This window comes from Nerophis ophidion, linkage group LG09 (assembly GCF_033978795.1).
Source record: "Nerophis ophidion isolate RoL-2023_Sa linkage group LG09, RoL_Noph_v1.0, whole genome shotgun sequence".
Lineage (NCBI taxonomy): Eukaryota > Metazoa > Chordata > Actinopteri > Syngnathiformes > Syngnathidae > Nerophis > Nerophis ophidion.
Window position 1 is genome coordinate 33,347,503 of NC_084619.1, and position 23,228 is coordinate 33,370,730.

General features: G+C 41.4%; 1 protein-coding gene across 2 annotated transcripts in view; it reads right to left on the reverse strand.

Annotated features, from left to right (window-relative positions):
- The window catches only part of LOC133559270 (adhesion G protein-coupled receptor A1), a 557,171-nt gene that overhangs the window by 76,718 nt on the left and 457,225 nt on the right, over window positions 1–23,228 (reverse strand). For both annotated transcript variants that reach the window (XM_061910875.1, XM_061910876.1), the window contains one exon: window positions 15,711–15,838. In XM_061910875.1, coding sequence (XP_061766859.1) covers window positions 15,711–15,838 — 128 coding nt within the window. The remainder of the gene's footprint in view (window positions 1–15,710; window positions 15,839–23,228) is intronic.

Sequence of the window (23,228 nt, forward strand, 5' to 3'; positions counted from 1 at the left end):
TGTCAACCAGTAGGTTTCGGTGAGAAAATTGCGGTAAAAAGTCGCTTCTTACCGGAGATCAGCTGAGCTTGTGCCGTCCATAGCTGCCGTCGACTTCCCTGAGACACTGCGCGTCAACACACCCGTGGACACACACCTCCGACTATCAGGTACTATTAAACTCACTAAAACACTAGCAACACAATAGAAAGATAAGGGATTTCCCAGAATGATCCTAGTAAATGTGTCTAAAAACATCTGAATCCGTCCCAATGCAATTGCGTTATTTATTTATTTTTTTTCTAGTCCGTCGATATCAATACCCTCAAACACAAATCTTTCATCCTCGCTCAAATTAATGGGGCAATTGTTGTTTTCTTGGTCCAAATAGCACTTTTTGTTGAAGGCTCCCAATAAAAACAATGTGAAGATGTGAGGAGCCATCAACATGTGACGTCATCGTCTGCAACTTCCGGTAGAGGCAGGGCTTTTCTGTTTGCAAGCAAAAGTTGCGAACTTTATTGTCGATGTTCTCTACTAAATCCTTTCAGCAAAAATATGGCAATATCGTGAAATGATCAAGTATGACACATAGAATGGACCTGCTATCCCCGTTTAAATAAGAAAATCTCATTTCAGTAGACCTTTAAATGCATTATAGCTCTACTAGAGTTTTGCAGCTTGCCCTTTCTGTACTTACACATGCAAAAGGGTTTCCTGGGCTTTTTAGTGCGTGCTGATTTTAGAAATAAACTACACCTCACTGTACATGGAATACATCACCACATTGCTGATTAAACATCTTATAATTCTATGAGTGTTGGGTTTCAGCAGCACAGCCATGCATGCACGCTTTAAACACTAAAAAAAGGATTCGTAATGTATCCAGGGCTTTGTAAGTGCAGGCTGGATTTAAAGATAATGTACATGCCATATATACTGTATCCAAATAAACATTATAATAACAATGGTGTAATGCCCCCAAGTCATCTGTGGCTACTTTTACAGGCTTCTGATTGAACAAAATGCGCATGACAGGAGGTGTATGTGTTTGTGTGTAAACATACACAGTTTTTAACCACACTTGTGTGGATTGAGGTAGTTTTAACACCGAATATGCATTTTGAAACTCTTCTTGTCCGTGTGGACATAGCCCAAAAGTGAATTGATCAATTTTATCGATATTAGAAAAAGGAAAACATTGGATTTAAGAACGGCAGTACTTGTGATAATAAAGATTGTATATACTGTATGTTTAAAAGATTTTCCCGTTCGTGGCGTCATCAAAAACAAAAATGGCGAATATCTGTGGTCGTTTTATAGGGAGACACTCTAGCCCCTTTTCTTGTTATCATCGTCCTCGATTACGTCTTCCGGGTCTGTCTTGATGCCAACAACAACATGGGGCTGCTACTAAAGCCTCGGACTAGCCGCAGACACCCGGCGAAATACATCACAGATTTTGATTTTGCAGATGACATCGCAATGCCATCCAACTTGTCGGCAGATGCAGAGGCCCTTCTCCATGGTCTAGAGCAGTGGTTCTCAACCTTTTTTCAGTGATGTACCCCCTGTGAACATTTTTCTAATTCAAGTACCCCCTAATCCAGTGGTTCTTAACCTTGTTGGAGGTACCGAACCCCAACAATTTCATATGCGCATTCACCGAACCCTCCTTTTTTAAAAATCAAATTCAAGACAAAAAGTTATATGTTTTTGGTAACACTTTAGTATGAGGAACATATTCTAAGTAACAAAAACTTAATTTAGAGTTTTTTGGACACTCGGGGAACATATTCTAAGTAAAAAACACTTAATTTAAAGTTATTTGGTTTGGGTTCGGTTTAGGGTTATAATAAGGCCATGCCGAATAAGGCATTAATAAGTACTTAATAAGGACTAGTTAAGAGTCAATATGTTTCTAATTTGCATGTTAATAAGCAACTAACTAATGGTGAATATGTGTTCCCCATACTAAAGTGTTACCATGTTTTTTATTGGTGCACAAAATGAACCGTGCATAAATATCACCTTGCTCAAACAATAAAACCTACACAGTCATAAACTCACAACAAATTACACAGCTGCAAGTCTGACTTCTGCTGTTGCCGTATCTGTAATACACCGATAGGGAGAAGTTTTTATTTACATGATGAGTCGGGTGTGTTTTGACCTTACCCGAACCCCTGAGCCCAACTCACCGAACCCCTTGGGTTCGATCGAACCCAGGTTAAGAACCACTGCCCTAATCAGAGCAAAGTATTTTTGGTTGAAAAAAAGAGATAACTAAGTAAAATACAACACCCTGTCATCAGTTTCTGATTTATTAAATGGTATAATGATTGTATAAGTGCGAAATATTGCTAATTTGTAGTGGTCTTTCTTGAACTATTTGGAAAATAATATATAAAAATAACTAAAAACTTGTTGAGAAGTAAACAAGTGATTCAATTATAAATAAAGATTTCTACACATAGAAGTAATCATCAACTTAAAGTGCCCTCTTTGGGGATTGTAATAGAGATCCATTTGGATTCATGATCTTAATTCTAAACATTTCTCCACAAAAAAAGAAATTTACAAAGGATTTTTGAATTGTTGCTATTTTTAGAATTAAAAAAAAACATATCTCACATACCCCTTGGCATACCTTCAAGTACCCACATTTGAGAACCACTGCTCTAGACGATACCGCTAACTGCGTTGGTCTCCTCTGCAACTCCTTGAACACAGAATTCGTCTCAATCGAAACTGCTGTACAAGTTGACGATTTTAAGTACCTCGGTACTTGTATCATGGATCCCGGTAATGATGTCCGTACCAGGGAAGCCCAAGCCTGTAACGCATGTAGTAATATGGACAGCATATGGCACTCCAACCAGCCCAATTCACTTAAGCTAGACCTCTTCATGTCAGAACCCATCCTCATGTACGTCCTGAGACATGGACCCTCAATGCGCGCCTTCATAAACGCCTTGACGGTTGCTATACCAGCCTGCTTCAAAGGGTTCAAGGCTTCTCATGGCAGTCCCATCCAACCTTGGACCAAATATACGGCAACCTACCTCGAACAAGCACCCGTCTGAGCCAACGTCGCGCACAGCTTGCTGGTCACTGCTTCCATGCCAAGACGCATCTGATATCACAGGAAACAATCTACCAGGGGTCGCCTCACCTACCCCGAAGAAATCGCACGGGACACTGGGATTCTTGTTTCAGAGCTGGGCTATGCCATGGGTGACCCCAACTGCTGGCGGAGGGTTGTGCAAGGTCTCTCGGCTACGGCCGCACATTGATGATTGATGATGATGATGATGGTCGAGAAAGGGGACGGCGTGGCGCAGTGGTAGAATGGCCGTGCGCAACCCGAGGGTCCCTGGTTCAAATCCCACCTAGTACCAACCTCGTCACGTCCGTTGTGTCCTGAGCAAGACACTTCACCCTTGCTCCTGATGGGTGCTGGTTGGCGCCTTGCATGGCAGCTCCCTCCATCAGTGTGTGAATGTGCGTGTGAATGGGTAAATGTGGAAGTAGTGTCAAAGCGCTTTGAGTACCTTGAAGGTAGAAAAGCGCTATACAAGTACAACCCATTTATCATTCATTTAAAGGTCATGACCATCCCAACGCCACAAGACAATAGTGTACTACCTGTGACGTGTGTATGGTGCTGTTGTGTCTGATGTGTGCGAGAGTGAAAGAGAGTGCTAGGCATTTTGATATCAAAACTTTCAACAACAGCACGATTGGAAATGCAAAAATAAATACAAACGACACAACAGAAAGATAAAGCCGCAACACAACTTTCAAACACAGAAGATGCAGCCGACACAATGGAAATGACAGCAGTGCAAGTTACCGTGACGCACCGTCTCTCAGAACCCAAGGAGACATCATTTGATGAGAAATATATAAATGCAAGAGATGGCTCAAGGAGACTATGGAAGGTAAGAAGTAAGGGACCAACACCATCTACAGAGATGAGGGGGCCTCCTTGCTTTCACACACCAGATACTGTATGAAGAGGTCAGGGGACTTTGTTTGGCAAGTAAACCTACTTTTAAAACGTTGGTTACTCTACTCTGATTGAAAATGGATTTTCCCGGGATTCCAAGCACAATACTGTCATTTTTAGGAAACATTTTAAATGTGAGCACAAAGTGTTTCATCCTGTTAATTCAAACTTAAGTGTTGGTTACACTTTATTTAAATCAAATGTGAATGCATTGTCCAGGGTAGTGGAATTTCTGACTTTATACCATATTTTGTGTCCGTTGAAATCCTAAAGGAAGATCTGTCAAAAAGCTTTAAGAGGTCTGCTCTTTTCTTTTGTCTATTCAGAACCGAGGGATATGTGGGAGAAAGTTCAGTTTATGGCCACTCTGACCATTCTAAGAAATGTTATGACTAAGAGGTCCGTGATTGTGTTGGAGCCAGCAGTTGCAAAACAAAAAGACCTCAACACATGAGGGAATCATATAAAAAAGCCAGTGGACCAACATTTTTTATGATTTGCATGTTTTCGTTTGATTCTGGTTCCTCTGGAGGACGATGTCTGTTTGCATGAGCAATTTAATCCAACCTGTACTTGTTGATATTGGGTAAATAAAACTTTTGTACTAAAACCACTTTGTTTACAGTTTCGGACTTTCCACCACACCAGTATCCACTATTTATTTCACAGTCACACTGCTTGATTTGTTTTAATAAACAGTTACTAAATCCATTTCCACTCACTGTATCGTAAATTATATTGTACCTGAATCGTATCGGCAACCACAAATATCAAATCAAAGCGAATTGTTGTTACAAGGAATCTTTACACTCCTCATAAATGCACACTGACACTTTTTGTGCGCGAGGTTCCAGATTGCAATACCAGTGCATTTGTGAGTCTGGAACCATTCAAACACAAGAAAATGCACAATGAAATATGTCTCTCCATGAAAGAGATATGTTATTGTGATAGTTTTCCCGAATAAAAAAAACAAAAACGAATAACATTTAAAAAAACAAAAAAATAAAATGCCAGTAGACACAAAAATGCATCAACTGAATGAATTTTATCAGCCCCATATGCCATCCAGCGGCAATATAATTATAAATGACAATTACTGAATAGACCATATGCCTATTCTTCTCTATTTCTGATCGTCCAAAATGTTGACACACGCACAGAGAATGGAGGATTCTCATCTGTCCATCATCTGTCTTTGCAGCGCGACCACTGATCCTGCAGTCATGTGTGGGACTGTCAGTTTGAACGTTTTTCTGACACGTGATAAAAAAAATGCAAAATAGTACTGCCAAAACAGTGATGAGTGTTAATAAATCACCTTGCGCGTGCTGTATAATATATTTGCATCTTCTCCTCCTAGTATTTTAGGCATTTTTAATTTTTTTTATTTTGGTGTTTTGATGATCAGCATGTTTATTGCATATTAATGAAGACAGAGGAGCAAAATGCCTTATTCTGATCACTTAACGAATCCACTTCACACACATTTAGTAGATCAGCTTTGTGTGTGTGTGGGGGCTTCACGGTGGCAGAGGGGTTAGTGCGTCTGCCTCACAATACGAAGGTCTTGCAGTCCTGGGTTCAAATCCAGGCTCGGGATCTTTCTGTGTGGAGTTTGCATGTTCTCCCCGTGAATGCGTGGGTTCCCTCCGGGTACTCCGGCTTCCTCCCACCTCCAAAGACATGCACCTGGGGATAGGTTGATTGGCAACACTAAATTGGCCCTAGTGTGTGAATGTTGTCTGTCTATCTGTGTTGGTCCTGCGATGAGGTGGCGACTTGTCCAGGGTGTACCCCGCCTTCCGCCCGATTGTAGCTGAGATAGGCGCCAGCGCCCCCCGCAACCCCGAAAGGGAATAACCGGTAGAAAATGGATGGATGGATGGCTTTGTGTGTGCTATCAGGTTAGCACATGTTTTAGTACATGCAACTCTTTAGTAAATCAGGCCCCTAGTGTGACTGAGAAGTGTTTTCTGTTGGAAAAAGTGCCTATTTTTTAGAGACTTTTTAAAAACCTTTTTTTAACCAAAAATCTGCAAATTTGCGGGGTCGGGATATTTACCGATCACATTTGAATAAATGCAATAGTCATTTCTGGGTATTGAGAATTTAAAACAGATATCCAATGGCACAAATTGTAGGTGCTTTTTGTGTATGTTGATGAAAATAAATTGTTTATGATAGTAAAATAAAAAATGTTATTGCAACATTTAAAAATTAGCTGACTGTGATAACTGCTGTCCAGTTGTTATAATCAGTCCTCATTATTATACCAGGAATCGCTGCCAGTACCCAATGGTACCTATTTTCAGTATTTTTGTGTGTGTTAGTAAATATTAATTGTTTATGATGATAAAATCCATTTTCTACCGCTTATTCCCTTTGGGGTCACGGGGGGCGCTGGTGCCTATCTCAGCTACAATCGGGCGGAAGGCGGGGTACACCCTGGACAAGTCGCCACCTCATCACAGGGCCAACACAGACAACACTCACACTCACATTCACACACTAAGGACCAGTTAGTGTTGCCAATCAACCTATCCCCAGGTGCATGACTTTGGAGGTGGGAGGAAGCCGGAGTACCCGGAGGGAACCCACGCATTCACTGGGAGAACATGCAAACCCCACACAGAAAGATCCCGAGCCCGGGATTGAACCCAGGACTACTCAGGACCTTCGTATTGTGAGGCAGACACACTAACCCCTCTGCCACTGTGAAGCCCGATGATAAAATCATTTTTTTAATTGCAACATTCAAATGCGAGCTGAATGTGAAAACTGCTGTCCAGTTGTTATAATCAGTCGTCATTATCACATTTATGGGTGTCATTTGCAGGTATGATGCTAAGTTGCAATTGAAAGTCTAAGAGATTAGATGGCAGCAGTGTTTTTTTATGGCTCTGGTTTATGGAGTGTTGGTCATTTCAGTTGTTGCTGTCTGTTGCGCCCTCACGAAGTGTTAAGTATTGTACTAATTATGCACCAGCTGTTTGGCCGCTACGTGCCTCTTAGCTGTAGTTTGCATAAACAAATGTGAAGGTGTCAAAATTAAAAGTTAAAATCGCTAATGCTAATCAGTAGCATGTCAATAGCAAAGCCAATGTATACTATCATCAAACTAGCACAATTGTTGAAAAGTAGAGCCTTACTTAATGTGGGTTTGATTACGTTTTTTTTTTTGTTGGCATTGGAAATTGCAACATTACCTAAAGGTAGTTAGGTAGTTTGTCAGTGCCCAAGTGTGATGAGCCCGCTGAGTCGGCAGCCGGGGGTGACGCCACACGCAACCCAGGTACTGAAACATGACACTGTTGGATTTCACGAGAATCGGTGCATGGTAGAACCGGCAGGATTTGATTGGTGCCAAAATAGTACCGGATTCAGTACCCATCCCTAGTCACGACTGCTGAATTGTTATCGTACAGTTTCGGAAAGCATTATTACACATTCATTTGATCATCATCATTGTCTGCCAATAATCTGATGGAAAACTTGCTTTGGAATCAGAAGTTGAAGTGACAAACATAAGTTTGTACATAAAAGTTCAACAATCATAGAATTTTATTTTGAAGGGCTCAATAACAAAAAAGAAGAAGCTTAAAATAATAACTTGCTGTATCAAATTACATAGAGCTAGGAAAAGCCTTTGCATGCATATTAGGGCTGTGAATCTTTGGGTGTCCCACGATTCGATTCACTATCGATTTTTGGGGTCACGATTCGATAATATATGGATTTGTTTGATTCGATTCGATTCTCGATTCAAAAACGATATTTTTCCGATTCAGAACGATTCTGTATTCATTCAATACATAGGATTTCAGCAGGATCTACCCCAGTCTGCTGACATGCTAGCAGAGTAGTAGATTTAAAAAAAAAAAAAAAGCTTTTATAATTGTAAAGGACAATGTTTTATCAACTGATTCCAATAATGTAAATTTGTTTTAACTATTAAACAAACCAAAAATATGACTTATTTTATCTTTGTGAAAACATTGGACACAGTGTGTAGTCAAGCTTATGAGATGCGATGCAAGTGTAAGCCACTGTGACACTATTGTTCTTTTTTATTATTTTTATAAATGTCTAATGGTAATGTCAGTGAGGGATTTTTAATCACTGCTATGCTGAAATTATTATTAATATTGATACTATTGTTGATAATATTCATTTTTGTTTCATTACTTTTGGTTTGTTCTGTGTCGTGTTTGTGTCTCCGTTCAATTGCTCTGTTTATTGCAGTTCTTAGTGTTGCTGGGTCACGTTTGGTTTTGGAATTAGATTGCATTGTTATGGTATTGCTGTGTAGTGGTTTGTTGGAGTGATTACAAAAAAAATATATATATTTTTTTTTAAATGAAAAAAAATAGATTTTTTAAAAAGGTGAATCGATTCTGAATCGCACAACGTAAACGATTCGATTCGTATTCAAATCAATTTTTTCCCACACCCCTAATACATTTTTGTTCTGTTAAAATGTATTGACACATTTTTTCCAGACTTTTGCAGGCTATATAAAATGATGTGGCCCACAGAGCCTGAGTTTGACACGTGACATGTATGGATTCAATCTTATTGTTAATCACTTCAGTATAGGATTACTGCAAACATGGACAATGTATGGAATACGCTTTCTTTTGAGTGGTTATAAATTGGCAAGTTGTCGCACAAGCTTTCATTCATTTATTTTCTTTAGAGTGGTGGACCCGAGGCAAAGGGCATCTCAAAGTGTTATTAATATTACAGAATAGAGTTGTATAATACATATACACACAGGAATCACTCTGCTGCTTTAATTATGAACGAAAAAGGGATAGTTTCCAGTTCGCTAGACCAATTGAAGCTCCATGTATGTTCAATGTACTTCTTTTTGTTTTGTTTAAAAAGAAACCCTGGGCAAGACACTTAACCTATTTTGCTATACTCTCACCAACTGTTGGAATAACCTAAATAGGTCAAACCCTGCCAATATGTTCAACACACTTTTGATGACATTAGTTCAGCTTTCTATGCCTTGTCCAAAGATGTTGTTTTAGAGAAAAAAACGTATATATAACCTGGAAATCTGCATGTTCCAAAACAGAGTATCTGATGCACAACTCAAGATGAAGCAATGTGTCTGGGAACAGGCTTCAACGCCCCGGAAAGGAGCTGCTGGTGCTGCCTCAGTGTAAGCATTGAATTGCATCCAGCAACCAGGTCATAAATCAACTGGCTGCTAGCCTTCATGGAAGGAGGTTTTCATAGGCTCTGCTCTGGGTCAAGCACATTAACCTGCAACCCTGCACATCCCCTCCCCCTATAGGTTCTCGGATGAATGAAGCTGTCCTCTTGTCCACCAGGGCTGAGATGATACACAGATATATAGGTGCTGCTACCAATTTACACTCTCCGTCGAGTCAATCTGCTTTTAATCCAAAATACACTTCCTTAACAACGTTTAACTTACTTGAAAGGAAGACATATGAAGTGGAGAATGTTTAAACTAAGAAAGAGACAGAGTAAAGCTACCGAAACTGACATAATTAATAATTTTCCAGTTATATGGATGAAATACAAACCTGTCTGTTAAATAAGTGGCAGAACAGTCTTAAATAAACTATGGTATCAAGCATGCACATTTTAACACCACTATGTGTGCCTCTGTCAGAATGCTATGCTACTTACAATACGTTATTTGCACGATATCACCTTCTGGCACCAAAAAGGGGCCCAACAGAGGTACTATTTTATTTTTGGTTGGCTTAAGATCATTATGGAACCATTCCAATTTGTAAATGGAAACTAACAGTAACAGAACACACACACAATTAGGAATGAGTACCGTTCACATTTTAATCCATATGGTACCAATTAACGTTACTTGTGAATCGATACCAGTACTCAAATGTATCAATTCTTATGCACATTTGCATGTGTCTAATTAGTTTATATATGTCAATTGTTTAAACATAAAATCACAATTTTGAAACGTAACATTTAATTTAGAGCTGACAATGACTAGTATGCTAGACAGTTTATTGTGTTGTTTTCTTACATTTCTGAGTCTGTTTGCAATTATTATATAGTATTATTTGCATGCAGTTGCCATTCCAAGACGTTTGGTAGTAGTGTATAAACTACGGTGTGTTGCCTAACCCAGGAAGTATTCTCTGTCGTTAAGCTGAATGTGCCAGTCTTTTTTCTTTTCTTTTTTCTTACCTTTATTTACCCAGGAAAATCCCATGAAGATTGAGAATCTTTTTTTTAAGGGAGTCCTGCACATTCAGCAACGTGGGTGAAGTGTCTTGCTGAAGACACAAGGGCCGTGATTAGGATACTGGAAGCTGGAATCGAACCTGCAACCCTCAAGCCACACCGATCCCAGTCTTGTCTTTTGTTGCCCCCTAAAAAGTGTTTATACTGTACTGTAAGTATTGTGTTTATTACAGATCAGCTGCATGATTGTTAAGTGCATCTTAGTTGTAGTTTTCATTATCAAATGTGGAGGTGTTGAAATTGGCATGTAAAATTGCTAATGCTAATCAGTAGCATGTATATGGAAGAGCCAATGTAAGTTAGCAACGAGCGAGCACGTTTTTGAAAAGTGAAGCCTCAGCTTATTTTACAATTAAGCGTTTTTAGAGTTTTCTGTAGGACATGCTTGCTTTGTTGGCATGGAAAATTGCAATATTACTTAGAGGCAGTTTTGCTGAGCTGCTCTGAGGGCTGGTTGACTGCTTGTTTTCTTGCCACATGTTTAAATATGTGCCCTGTTTACAACGTCCCATCAAGAGCAACAAAGGTATCAAAATATGGTACCATTTGATTTTAAGTGAATTGATACCCATAGTACGAAGTGGATTTGGTACTCGGCCCAACACAAATCCAATTGGTGGGGGTTGGATAATCCATATCCACTAGTGCCACTGGTTGTATTGAGAGCAGCGGCTGGAGAACAGTGAGATTAGAATAGTGTTATTCACAGTCAACTAATCTACGGTGCCAAATCTGAACAAAAACGGCAATCGTCACACTAAGCATCTGCATAAACTAGACAGTGCTAAGAGCCTCTTTTGAATTTATAAGATTGTTTATGCATCTTATATATATTGTTAGCTTGGCAACATTGTTCTCTACAATATATGTATATAGTGTGTGATTTTTACAAGACATGCGGAAAAATAACCACTAAGCAAACCTCAATCCAGTGTTTAAAGGATTCGATTTGAATGCAGCTGAGATAGGCTCCAGCACCCCCCACAAACCTGAAAAGGACAAGCGGTAAAAAATAGATGGATGGATGGATTTTTGGGCAGCACGGTGGGAAACGGGTTTGTGCATCTGCCTCACAATACAAAGGTCCTGAGTAGTCCTAAATTCAATCCCGGGCTCAGGATCTTTCTGTGTGGAGTTTGCATGTTCTCCCCGTGACTGAGTGGATTCCCTACGGGTACTCCGGCTTCCTCCCACTTCCAAAGACATGCACCTGGGGATAGGTTGATTGGCAACACTAAATGGGCCATAGTGTGTGAATGTGAGTGTGAATGTTGTCTGTCTATCTGTGTTGGCCCTGCGATGAGGTGTCGACTTGTCCAGGGTGTACCCCGCCTTAAGCCCGATTGTAGCTGAGATAGGCACCAGCGCCCCCGCGACCTTAGAAGGGAATAAGCGGTAGTAAATGGATGGATGGATTTAATATATATTCTCCAACCCAAGGACTAAATTGTCTTATCTTTGTAATACATAGGGGTTGGTTTTTAGGCATATGTTTAGGAGCATTTGTGATTTGATGTGTGACAAAAATAATTCCACAATGAATGATCTGAAATGGGCTCTCACAGCTGCAGAATTTTGCTTATTTAACACCCAGTGTAGAGCTTCACAGCTTGGATACTGTCAATCAGCATGGGTGATACTACACTGCTAAAGTGTGGCTAAACAGAGTTTGAGTTTAATACTGAGGGGGTTAAGTAATGGAAAACATTTATTGTATTTTTCGGACCATAGAGTGCAGGTGATTATAAGGCGCAGTGCAGTGCCCAATGATTTGGCTATACAGGTCTATTTTCATACAAAAGGCACACTGGATTATAGGCTTTATTAATCTTTGATGCACAACCTACTAATACCTACTCTTCCACAAGTGGGGTCAAAAATGACTCCAATTAAAATGTATGTGTTTTTGCAATAACAGGGTTGTTATTCTTTAAAATATTTAAAATAAAGAGTGGTAAAATATTTTCATATTCTAGGTCTTCCTCATAAAATGTTTGTGACATGAGGCCGTTCCCTTTTTTTTTTTCATTAATAATAAAAAAATACTGCCCACTCTCTCAGAAGTGGGGTAATTCCTATTGAATCTTCGATGAATCTTTTAATTCTTAGGAACTCTGACTGTCCCACTTACACATCTGATGTCATCTCTTATATTTGATGCAACTTTAACTATCAATACTGCCCCACTTACACATCTGATGTCAGCAGTCTCACCACCCAGGAAGGTGACATATCTGATCCACTTACGACTGCAAAATGACTGAAAGCTAATGAGTTAAGTCCAAATACTGTAAAATCTGGAACCTTTTACATTATTATGGCTAATTATAGATGTAAGAACTACGGCATGTGCATTATACAAGATGGTTATGTTAAACCCATGGATTTTGTGTTGTACAAACCCCGTTTTCATACGAGTTGGGAAATTGTGTTAGATGTAAATACAAACAGAATAAAAATGATTTGCAAATCATTTTCAACACAAATTCAGTTGAATATGCTACAAAGACAACATATTTGATGTTCAAACTGATAAACACTTATTTTGTGCAAATAATCATTAACTTTAGAATTTGATGCTAGCAACACATGACAAAGAAGTTGGGAAAGGGTGCAATAAATACTGATAAAGTTGAGGAATGCTCATCAAACACTTATTTGGAACATCTCACAGGTGTGCAGGCTAAATGGGAACAGGTGGGTGCCATGATTGGGTAAAAAAACTGCTTCCCAAAAAATGCTCAGTCTTTCACAGGAAAGGATGGGGCGAGGTACACCCCTTTGTCCACAACTGCGTGAGCAAATAGTCAAACAGTTTAAGAACAACGTTGGTCAAAGTGCAATCGCAAGAAATTTAGGGATTTCAACATCTACGGTCCATAATATCATCAAAAGGTTCAGAGAATGTGGAGAAAATCACTCCACGTAAGCGGCATGGCATGAAACCAACATTGAATGACCGTGACCTATCCCTCAGACGGCATGCACTGTATCAAAAACCAATATCAATCTCTAAAGGATATCAACACATGGGCTCAGGAACACTTCAGAAAACCACTGTCACTAAATACAGTTTGTCGCTACATCTGTATGTGCAAGTTGAAGCTCTACTATGCAAAGCGAAAGCCATTTATCAACAACATCCAGAAACGCCGCCGGCTTCTCTGGGCCCGAGATCGTCTAAGATGGACTGATGCAAAGTGGAAAAGTGTTCTGTGGTCTGACGCTTCCGCATTTCAAATTGTTTTTGGAAATATTCGACTTTGTGTCATCCGGACCAAAGGGGAAGCGAACCATCCGGACTGGTATCGACGCAAAGTTCAAAAGCCAGCATCTGTGATGGTATGGGGGTGTATTAGTGCCCAAGGCATGGGTAACTTACACATCTGTGAAGGCACCATTAATGCTGAAAGGGACATACAGGTTTTGGAACAACATATTTTGCCATCTAAGTGCCGTCTTTTTCATGGACACCCCTGCTTATTTCAGCAAGACAATGCCAAGCCACATTCAGCATGTGTTGCAACAGCGTGGCTTCATTGAACAAAAGAGTGCGGGTACTTTCCTGGCCTGCCTGCAGTCCAGACATGTCTCCATTCGAAAATATGTGGCACATTATGAAGCATAAGATACGACAGCGAAGACCCCGGACTGTTGAACGACTGAAGCTCTACATAAAACAAGAATGGGAAAGAATTCCACTTTCAAAGCTTCAACAATTAGTTACTCAGTTCCTAAACGCTTATTGAGTGTTGTTAAAAGAAAAGGTGATGTAACACAGTGGTGAACATGCCCTTTCCCAACTACTTTGGCATGTGTTGCAGCCAATAAATTCTAAGTTAATTATTATTTGCAAAAAAAATAAAGTTTATGAGTTTGAACATCAAATATCTTGTCTTTGTAGTGCATTCAATTGAATACGGGTTGAAAAGGATTTGCAAATCATTGTATTCCGTTTCTATTTACATCTAACACAATTTCCCAACTCATATGGAAACGGGGTTTGTACATTTTTCGGCTCTTTGGAGTAAGAGATACGTTTCGTAGTTTTTTGTGTTTGAGTTGGCCACATCGAGGTCTGAGCTTGATCCGGTGGCAGACAGGAAACTAATCTGAGAAGTGCTGCGAGGCTCCATGGAGGTGAGAGAAAGGTTTAGTTTGGCGGAGCCGTTGAGTGTTTGTGAAGAGGTGCACGCCTCGCTGTAAACAAATTTCCCCAGAAAAAAAAAATGCTTCTCCTCTCGATGAGAGCATTCCAGTCACATTATGTCAATTTCCATGTTTGATAGTGGTTTCCATTTTTAATGGCCAATTCTTTGATTACAGTCAACGTTCTGTTAACATGAAAAAAACAAACAACACATCTACTTTGAACCGTGTCAGGTTCGTTGTGGTATTGTTTTGAATGAAGTTCCGCTGTGTCTTGTTGTAGAAAGATAGCATTGGAAAGGACCTGACGGATAATGTATTGTAAGCCCCCGTCCCTTCACAGTGAGAAACGGCGCTCCTCTGTATGATGTATAATGACTGATTAGTAAGAATAATGATGTTACACTTATAACAAATGTTTTTCACAGGCTTTACAAAATCATGGTGAATTTTTTTTTTCAAACAAAACATTATATTGGCATCAAGCTGACAAAAGGATTTGCACCGAGTATTTTGCCAAGTGCACTCAGAGGGCGAGCAAACTTGCACATTAAGCAGAGAGAATCAGGAAATGTGCAAATGTATACATATTAACTAAAGAAAAGGTTAAAAAAGACAGACATAAAATACATTTATAACAGTTCAATGAATGAAAATTGATGGTTTTAAAATGTTATACCATGCCTCTCTTGAACACACGTCCCTTGTATGCATCTATTTTGGAAAGTGAGGGAACAATAAGTGTTGTTGTCTTCACCCATCATTCATCTGTTTAATTATTCTAAAATTAATAAATAGCTTGTTATGCTTTGACTGATAACACATTATCTAGCCTGGTCATGAAATGTTAAAAAAAGGAACAAAAGTGGTCTGAGTTGCCTTCGGAATCTATGAGAAGCAAATACTTGCATAAAATGTCTTTACAGGACACACACACACACGGACACACACACACACTAGCTTGTGTGTATGTTTTACATCCTCTTAGTCATACCGGCTGCGGTGCTTTATGCCAGCCTAAAGCGTCTCTGAGTCACACCACGGTCAGCACATTAATGATAGAGGATACAAAAACTAACTGTAAAAAAATCCAAAAATGAAGAGATTACATATAAATCTGTTTTATGCATTAATAGATGGAACGGTATGAGTTTAAATTAGATTTAGTAGCAGGCAAATTAAACCATTTGTCTGATTGTGGCAAAGGTCCAGAAAGGCTGGAAAGTGGCATACCTCAACTGTAATCGTGAAGTACAGTACACCCAAGACTTCAACAGGAATATTAGCCAAAGATGTGATATATTCTTACCTGTGATGCACTATATAGGTGATGATGGAAGCAAAGAGGCAGAGCAACATGACTGCCGTGCAGGCATACACGACCGGGTGCAAAAACTCCCCAGGGTATGGGGGGAAAGACAGCACCTTCTTCAGATCCTGGGGAATAAAGAAGAGAAAAAATGCAGTAAGAGAAAAGTCAGCAGTACAGAACGAAAAATAATAACAAGAATTGGGTGTGCGTGGTGACAAGATGTATATCTAGAGTGCACAGTGTCGCCGAGTGACAAAGTACACATGCGTTTTAACAGTTTATAACAATGTCAGAACTCTGTTGATTGAATATTCAACCCAAGCTTTTACAGTTTACAGACCATATTGCATTTGGGGCAGTTTGCTAATACACTAAGAATGAGTGGCATATTGCAACAACAGCATAAGCTTCCAAAAGGGAGATGAAAATAAAAAAGTATTGGCACAAGACACACTAAAACACATTGTTGTGTCTCCTTCCAAGAAGCATTGTTACCAGGCTATTAAGTCCTCATCAGCTCTACAGATGACCGTTTATTTCAACATGAGGCCACTGAGAGCAACATTTCTCACTTTCTGTGCCATGCTGCTTCTGTTCTAAGCTGGAGTCTATCCAGGGTGACTGTGGGTGAAAGTCAACAGACTAAACCCTGGATAGGCTACTGGTCAGTGACATTAGTCATACTGTAGACTAGTGGTCATCAACCTTTTTTGGAGCCCAAGATCACTAGTTTCAACCACTAAGGCAAGCTATACCCCCCACACACACATTATATATATATATATATATATATATATATATATATATATATATATATATATATATATATATATATATATATATATATATATATATAGTATATATATATATATATATATATATATATACAGTATATATATATATATATATATATATATATATATATATATATACAGGTTAAAAACTAAATAACATTGATCATATTTACTGCTTTCTTTAAAACAAAGCTAACATTTTGAATAAATGACAATCGCATTGGGAGACAAACAAAATACAATCATTTATTTCTTATACCTAGGCCTGAAGTGGCCAATAGGTACTATTTGGACAATCGGATTTGGGGCTGCGAGGGCCGGCGTCTGCTCATAAGAGTCATATCACGCCGTAGCGTTAGCAAGTTTGGATTGGCTTTGTATTGAATATTGTCACAAGCCGCGTTCAAAGGATGCTGTCCTTCAATTGCCTGCAGTGGCAGTTTTTCCCCCCCCCCCATATAGTGGGCCGTTACCGTGACAACACGTCAATCAGCTTCATGTGCAGCTCGTGATTCAGCATTACATTCATGAAGCATTTTGCAGACGAAATATGTGCAGAACTTTCTAATGACTTAGTCATTTTACTGCTTTAAGCAGGATATATCATCACGTTCCATCAACGTTTTATATACACACTGCAATGATATATATGTATATATATATATATATATATATATATATACCGTATTCTTAGTATTAACGCCTGGTCAAACTCGTGACGTCACCAAATGATGCCATGTCATCATTTTCAAAATGGAGGAGGCTGATTTCAATACCGGTAATCTGAAATCGCACAAAGGGAAGAAGATTACGAGCTATTCAGTAGGATTTAAGGTCAAAGCTTACATCACACTCAAATTTTTACTGCATACCTTGGGTAAGTGCCGGAGTGAGAAGAGGTTTTGAAATAATTAGCGCATGCTTACTTTTACCGCATGCCTTTGGTAAGCGCAGGAGTGAGAAGAGGTTTTGAATCAATTAGCGCCCCGGCGGCAATTCAAGGAAATACGGTATATATATATATATATATATATATATATATATATATATATATATATATATATATATATATATATAGTTACCAATAATCTCTACAACTCTTATTTTTTTGTAATGAGTGATTGGAGCACATACTTGTTGGTCACATAAAACATTCATGAATTTTGGTTCTTTTAGGAATTTATATTGGGTCTACTGAAAATGTGACCAAATATTTGGTTACCTGTCCCTTGGCAAGTTTTACTGCAATAACGCGTTTTTAGTAGCCATTTACAAGCTTCTGGTTGAATTGTTGACCATTCCTCTTGACAAAATTGGTGCAGTTCAGCTAAATTTGGTGGTTTTCTGACATGGAGTTGTTTCTTCAGCATTATCCGCACCTTTAAGTCAGGACTTTGGGAAGGCCATTATAAAAACTTAATTGAAGCCTGATTTAGCCATTCCTTTACCACTTTTGACGTGTGTTTGGGGTCATTGTCCTGTTGGAACGCCCAACTGCGCCCAAGACCAAACCTCCGGGCCGATGGATTTAGATTGTCCTGAAGAATTTTGAGGTAAGCCTCCTTTTGCACTTTCCCATTTAAAGCACCAGTTCCATTGGCAGAAAAACAGGCCCATACCATAATACTACCACCACCATGCTTGACGGTAGGCATGGTGTTCCTGGGATTAAACACCTCACCTTTTCTCCTCCAAACATATTGCTGGGTATTGTTGTCAAAAAAAAACATTTTTGTTTCGTCTGACATCACGTGGACTAAGATAAGACCTTCTGGAGGAAAGTTCTGTGGTCAGATGAAACAAAAATTTAGCTGTTTGGCCACAATACCCAACAATATGTTTGGAGGAGAAAATAAACAAATTACATGAATATTTTTTGTGACAAACAAGTATGTGCTCCAATTACTCTATTACAACAAAATAAGAGTTGTAGAAATTTTTGGAAACTCAAGACAGCCATGACATTATGTTCTTTATAAGTGTATGTCAACTCTTGATCGCGACTGTGTGTGTATATAATGTACTGTGTGTATATATATATATATATATATATATATATATATATATATATACATACATATATAAAAAACAATGGGAATATATATATGTATATATATTATATATATATATATATATTCCCATTGTTTTTTTTTGTTTTTGTCCTGTCCAGGTTCTCAGGCAAAACATACAGTTGATTTAAGTGCCCGTATTGGCTGTTCAGATTTACTTTACAAAAGAGAAGTGGAGGATACTTCTCTTGTTGCCTTATTTGAATTTGACTTTATTAAATGTATTTATATTATCATTTGGTGCAGTTGGGCCGGAGCAGGAGGGAATAGAAAGAGAAAAAAAGGAAGACGGGGAAATTGTGGGGATAAGAGGGTGATTAGACAGAGAGACAAAAACAACAACAGCAAACAACAATAACAACAAAAACAACTACAACAATAGATCAACACCAGCAAATACGTACAAATATGATCGTAAAAGTGATAGCAAAGAAACAGTTAGCGAAATAAATAATAATATAGAAATGACAATAAGCATTTTTACACTACAAATGGAGCAATACAAATACCCATAGAAAAAGTGCTATTGATCATGAACAATGCCAATAGTTTACCTCTATTATCAACAATATAGTTGTTCAAATGCAACAATACGTATACATAATGATAGCTAGAGATAAAAAAAAAAAAGAAATACCAAAAGATGGAGGGGAAGAGAGAGAGGCAACCTATATAAATCTTGTAGATTATTATAGTAACAATGGGTTAAGCTTTGTCAGTGTGCCATGTGTTATCCAGTTGACCCTAGGGTAATAACGTTAATATATGTTTGGTGAAACGTGATTATGAGCATGAGTGTTAGGGCTGCAAATCTTTGGGTGTCCCACGGTTCGATTCAATATCGATTCTTGGGGTCGCGATTCGATTATATATCGATTTTTTCGATTTAATGCGATTCAAAAACAATATTTTTCCGATTCAAAACGATTCTGTATTCATTCAATACATAGGATTTCAGCAGGATCCACCCCAGTCTGCTGACATGCTAGCAGAGTAGTAGAATTTTTTTTTTAACTTTTATAAGTGTAAAGGACAATGTTTTATCAACTGATTGCAATAATGTTAATTTGTTTTTGTCTTGTTTATGTGATCCTGTTTTGTTTTAGTCATGTTCTGTTTGTTTTTTGGCCACTCAGTTACTGCTTTTGCACTTCCTGGTTTGTTTTTTCACCATGACTACCCATTAGTTTTCACCTGTCCTCATGTCTCACCACTGTTTTCACTCATCACCACAGTATTATTTAAGCCTGTCTGTTTCTGTTGTTCATTCTGGCAACATCACCCTCCATCACCTTCTACGCACCTTGTAATCCATGCCAATGATCCATGCCTCATTCTCGTTCCGTTCCAAGTAAGTTTTCTCGTTATTTATGCCACAGTGCACGTTTTTGTTTTATGTTCATAGTTTTGCCTTCGTGCGAGTTTTGTTTTCACAGCCAAGTTTTTGTACCGCCATTGTGCACGCCTTTTGTTTGCCTTTTTTGTGCAGTTATACTGTTAAAATAAAAGATGTCTGTCACGATTCGGTATGCGGATCGTTTATTGTTTTGCCGCTTATATGTCTTTGTTCATGTTTAGTTCTGGACTCTGCCGATTCCTTGTGTTTGAGCACTTCCCCGTTTGTTTAGTCACCATGGCAACGTTTTGTGCTCCTCCTCACGGGCTCCTGTCACACCTGTTGTTGATTATCATTTGTGTATTTAAGCCCACCTGATTCCTCGGTTCGTCCTCGGTCCATTACTTGCTTTTCGCAACACGTCACGTTTTGTATCCTTCTGCCCTTGATTATTTTGTGCTAAGTTCCGCCTTAGCTTCACGTGCGTGTGGCACGTCGTTTAATGTTTTCTGTTTCCTGCTACGTTTTTAGCATTAGCTTTCCGTGCATTGGCACGCGCTTTGTTTTTCTCCTGTTTTGCACCAGTGTTCTTTTGTTTTATTATATTAAAACATATTCTTACCTGCAATCCTGCTGACTGGTAGTGTGTGCATCCACGAAGTGGCAACACCGCGCAACAAGTGCGCCGAACGCGTGACAGAATGGACCGAGCTAAAAGCCACTTCGCACTCCTCCAGCCCCAGCAAGAACAGGTGTTCCTCTCCGATGAGGAAAAATCGGAGATCTTCTGGGAGCTCCGAGCAGACTCTTGTCCATGGGAGAGCGAGGACGACATTGAGCTGCCGGAAGAGGATCTCCCGGCCGAAGCAGTGGTGGCCTGGGAGCTATTCATGGCGAGGATAGCGGACGCGGAGGAACGCTTTCGTTCCCAGTCTCAAGCCACCCCGACATTCCCCTCAGCGCGCTGTACGCCGCGCGGTGACGTCACACCACCCAGGAGGAGAGGACTCCAGCGGCGGCCAGGCGCCGCACAGGGGCGTGCACAAAAGGAGTGCAGGGCTTTCCCCTCAGCAGCGACTGCCAGGTGCTTTCCATGTGGCTTTTCTTCCCCGGCACCTGCTGTAAATCTGCCTGAGGGACGCGTGCGGCGCACACGCACAAGGCCAGCTCCCAGGCTTTCAAGCGCCCACCCTCCCATGCCCTCGACTGCCTCCAAGCTCGCACAAACCCCCCCCCCCACCAACTCCATCTGGCATCTGGAATCTGCTTCCTGGGGGGGGGGGGGGGCAAGGCTGATGGCGTGTCAGTGGCACAGGCGGACTTCCTTCCATTGAGGTTGCTGCCTGCCTTGCCGCTGGCTCCGCCCGCGTCAACAGACAAGCCACCTGCCCCAGTGCCAGCACCACGTCAACCTCCAATGCCAAGTCCACGGCTAAGGCTAATCCCAGTACCGGCACCACGCCAACCTCCCACGCCGGTACCACGCCAACCTCCCACGCCGGCACCACGCCAACCTCCCACGCCGGCACCACGCCAACCTCCCACGCCGGCACCACGCCGGGCTCGACCTCAAGGTCAAAGTGCAAGCCGGCCTCCGAGTCAGAGTCCGGGTGCAAGCCGGCCTCCGAGTCCGAGTCCGTGTGCAAGCCGGCCTCCGAGTCCGAGTCCGTGTGCAAGCCGGCCTCCGAGTCCGAGTCCGGGTGCAAGCCGGCCTCCGAGTCCGAGTCCGGGTGCAAGCCGGCCTCCGAGTCCGAGTCCGGGTGCAAGCCGGCCTCCGAGTCCGAGTCCGGGTGCAAGCCGGCCTCCGAGTCCGAGTCCGGGTGCAAGCCGGCCTCCGAGTCCGAGTCCGGGTGCAAGCCGGCCTCCGAGTCCGAGTCCGGGTGCAATCCGGCCTCCGAGTCCGAGTCCGGGTGCAAGCCGGCCTCCGAGTCCGAGTCCGGGTGCAAGCCGGCCTCCGAGTCCGAGTCCGGGTGCAAGCCGGCCTCCGAGTCCGAGTCAGAGTCCAAGCCGGCCTCCGAGTCCGAGTCAGAGTCCAAGCCGGCCTCCGAGTCCGAGTCAGAGTCCAAGCCGGCCTCCAAGCCGGCCTCCAAGCCGGCCTCCAAGCCCAAGCCGACGTACAAGTCCAAGTCGACGTCCAAATCGGCGTCCAATACGACGCCCGAGTCGACGTCGATGTCGGCGCCCGGGTCCACGCCGAGCATCAGGTCCGGAACCGCGCCGGGCGCATCTCCCTCCGCGTTGGATGTGGGTGTGGCCGTGCCCAGGCCGTCCTCCTCGCAGGGCACTTCCACCTCCAGGGGTGTGGCCGTACCCCGGGCGTCCTCCTCAGCGGGTGCTTCCACCCCCACGCCGGCCACGGTGGTGGCCCTTCCCAGGGCGTCCTCCCCGCAGGACGCGCCCTGGCCCTCGTCAGCCACGGATGTGGCCTCTGCGGGCCCGCCCGCCTAGACTTTTGTGGTGGCGGCGTCCCACCCGCCGCCGCTGCCTGTGGTGTCCTTGGTGGAGTCAAGGATGCAGGACTTGTCAGCCCTCCACCAGGTCCTCCCTCCGCCCTCCCTTCTCTTTTGGACTGTCTAGTTGTGGGGGGGGTTTGTACTTCGGGATTTTTGGGGCATCTGGGATCTGCCCCTTGGGGGAGGGGTAGTGTCACGATCCGGTATGCGGATCGTTTATTGTTTTGCCGCTTATATGTCTTTGTTCATGTTTAGTTCTGGACTCTGCCGATTCCTTGTGTTTGTTTAGTCACCATGGCAACGTTTTGTGCTCCTCCTCACGGGCTCCTGTCACACCTGTTGTTATCATTTGTGTATTTAAGCCCACCTGATTCCTCAGTTCGTCCTCGGTCCATTACTTGCTTTTCGCAACACGTCACGTTTTGTATCCTTCTGCCCTTGATTATTTTGTGCTAAGTTCCGCCTTAGCTTCACGTGCGTGTGGCACGTCGTTTAATGTTTTCTGTTTCCTGCTACGTTTTTAGCATTAGCTTTCCGTGCATTGGCACGCGCTTTGTTTTTCTCCTGTTTTGCACCAGTGTTCTTTTGTTTTATTATATTAAAACATATTCTTACCTGCAATCCTGCTGACTGGTAGTGTGTGCATCCACGAAGTGGCAACTCCGCGCAACAAGTGCGCCGAACGCGTGACAATGTCTTTACCTTCATGCCATCTCAGGTCCAAGTTTACTTGCATATCGGGAAAACAACCACCTCATAGTCCAAGTATTGACGGTTTTAACTATTAAACAAACCAAAATATGACTCATTTTATTTTTGTGAAAACATTGGACACGGTGTGTTGTCAAGCTTATGAGATGCTA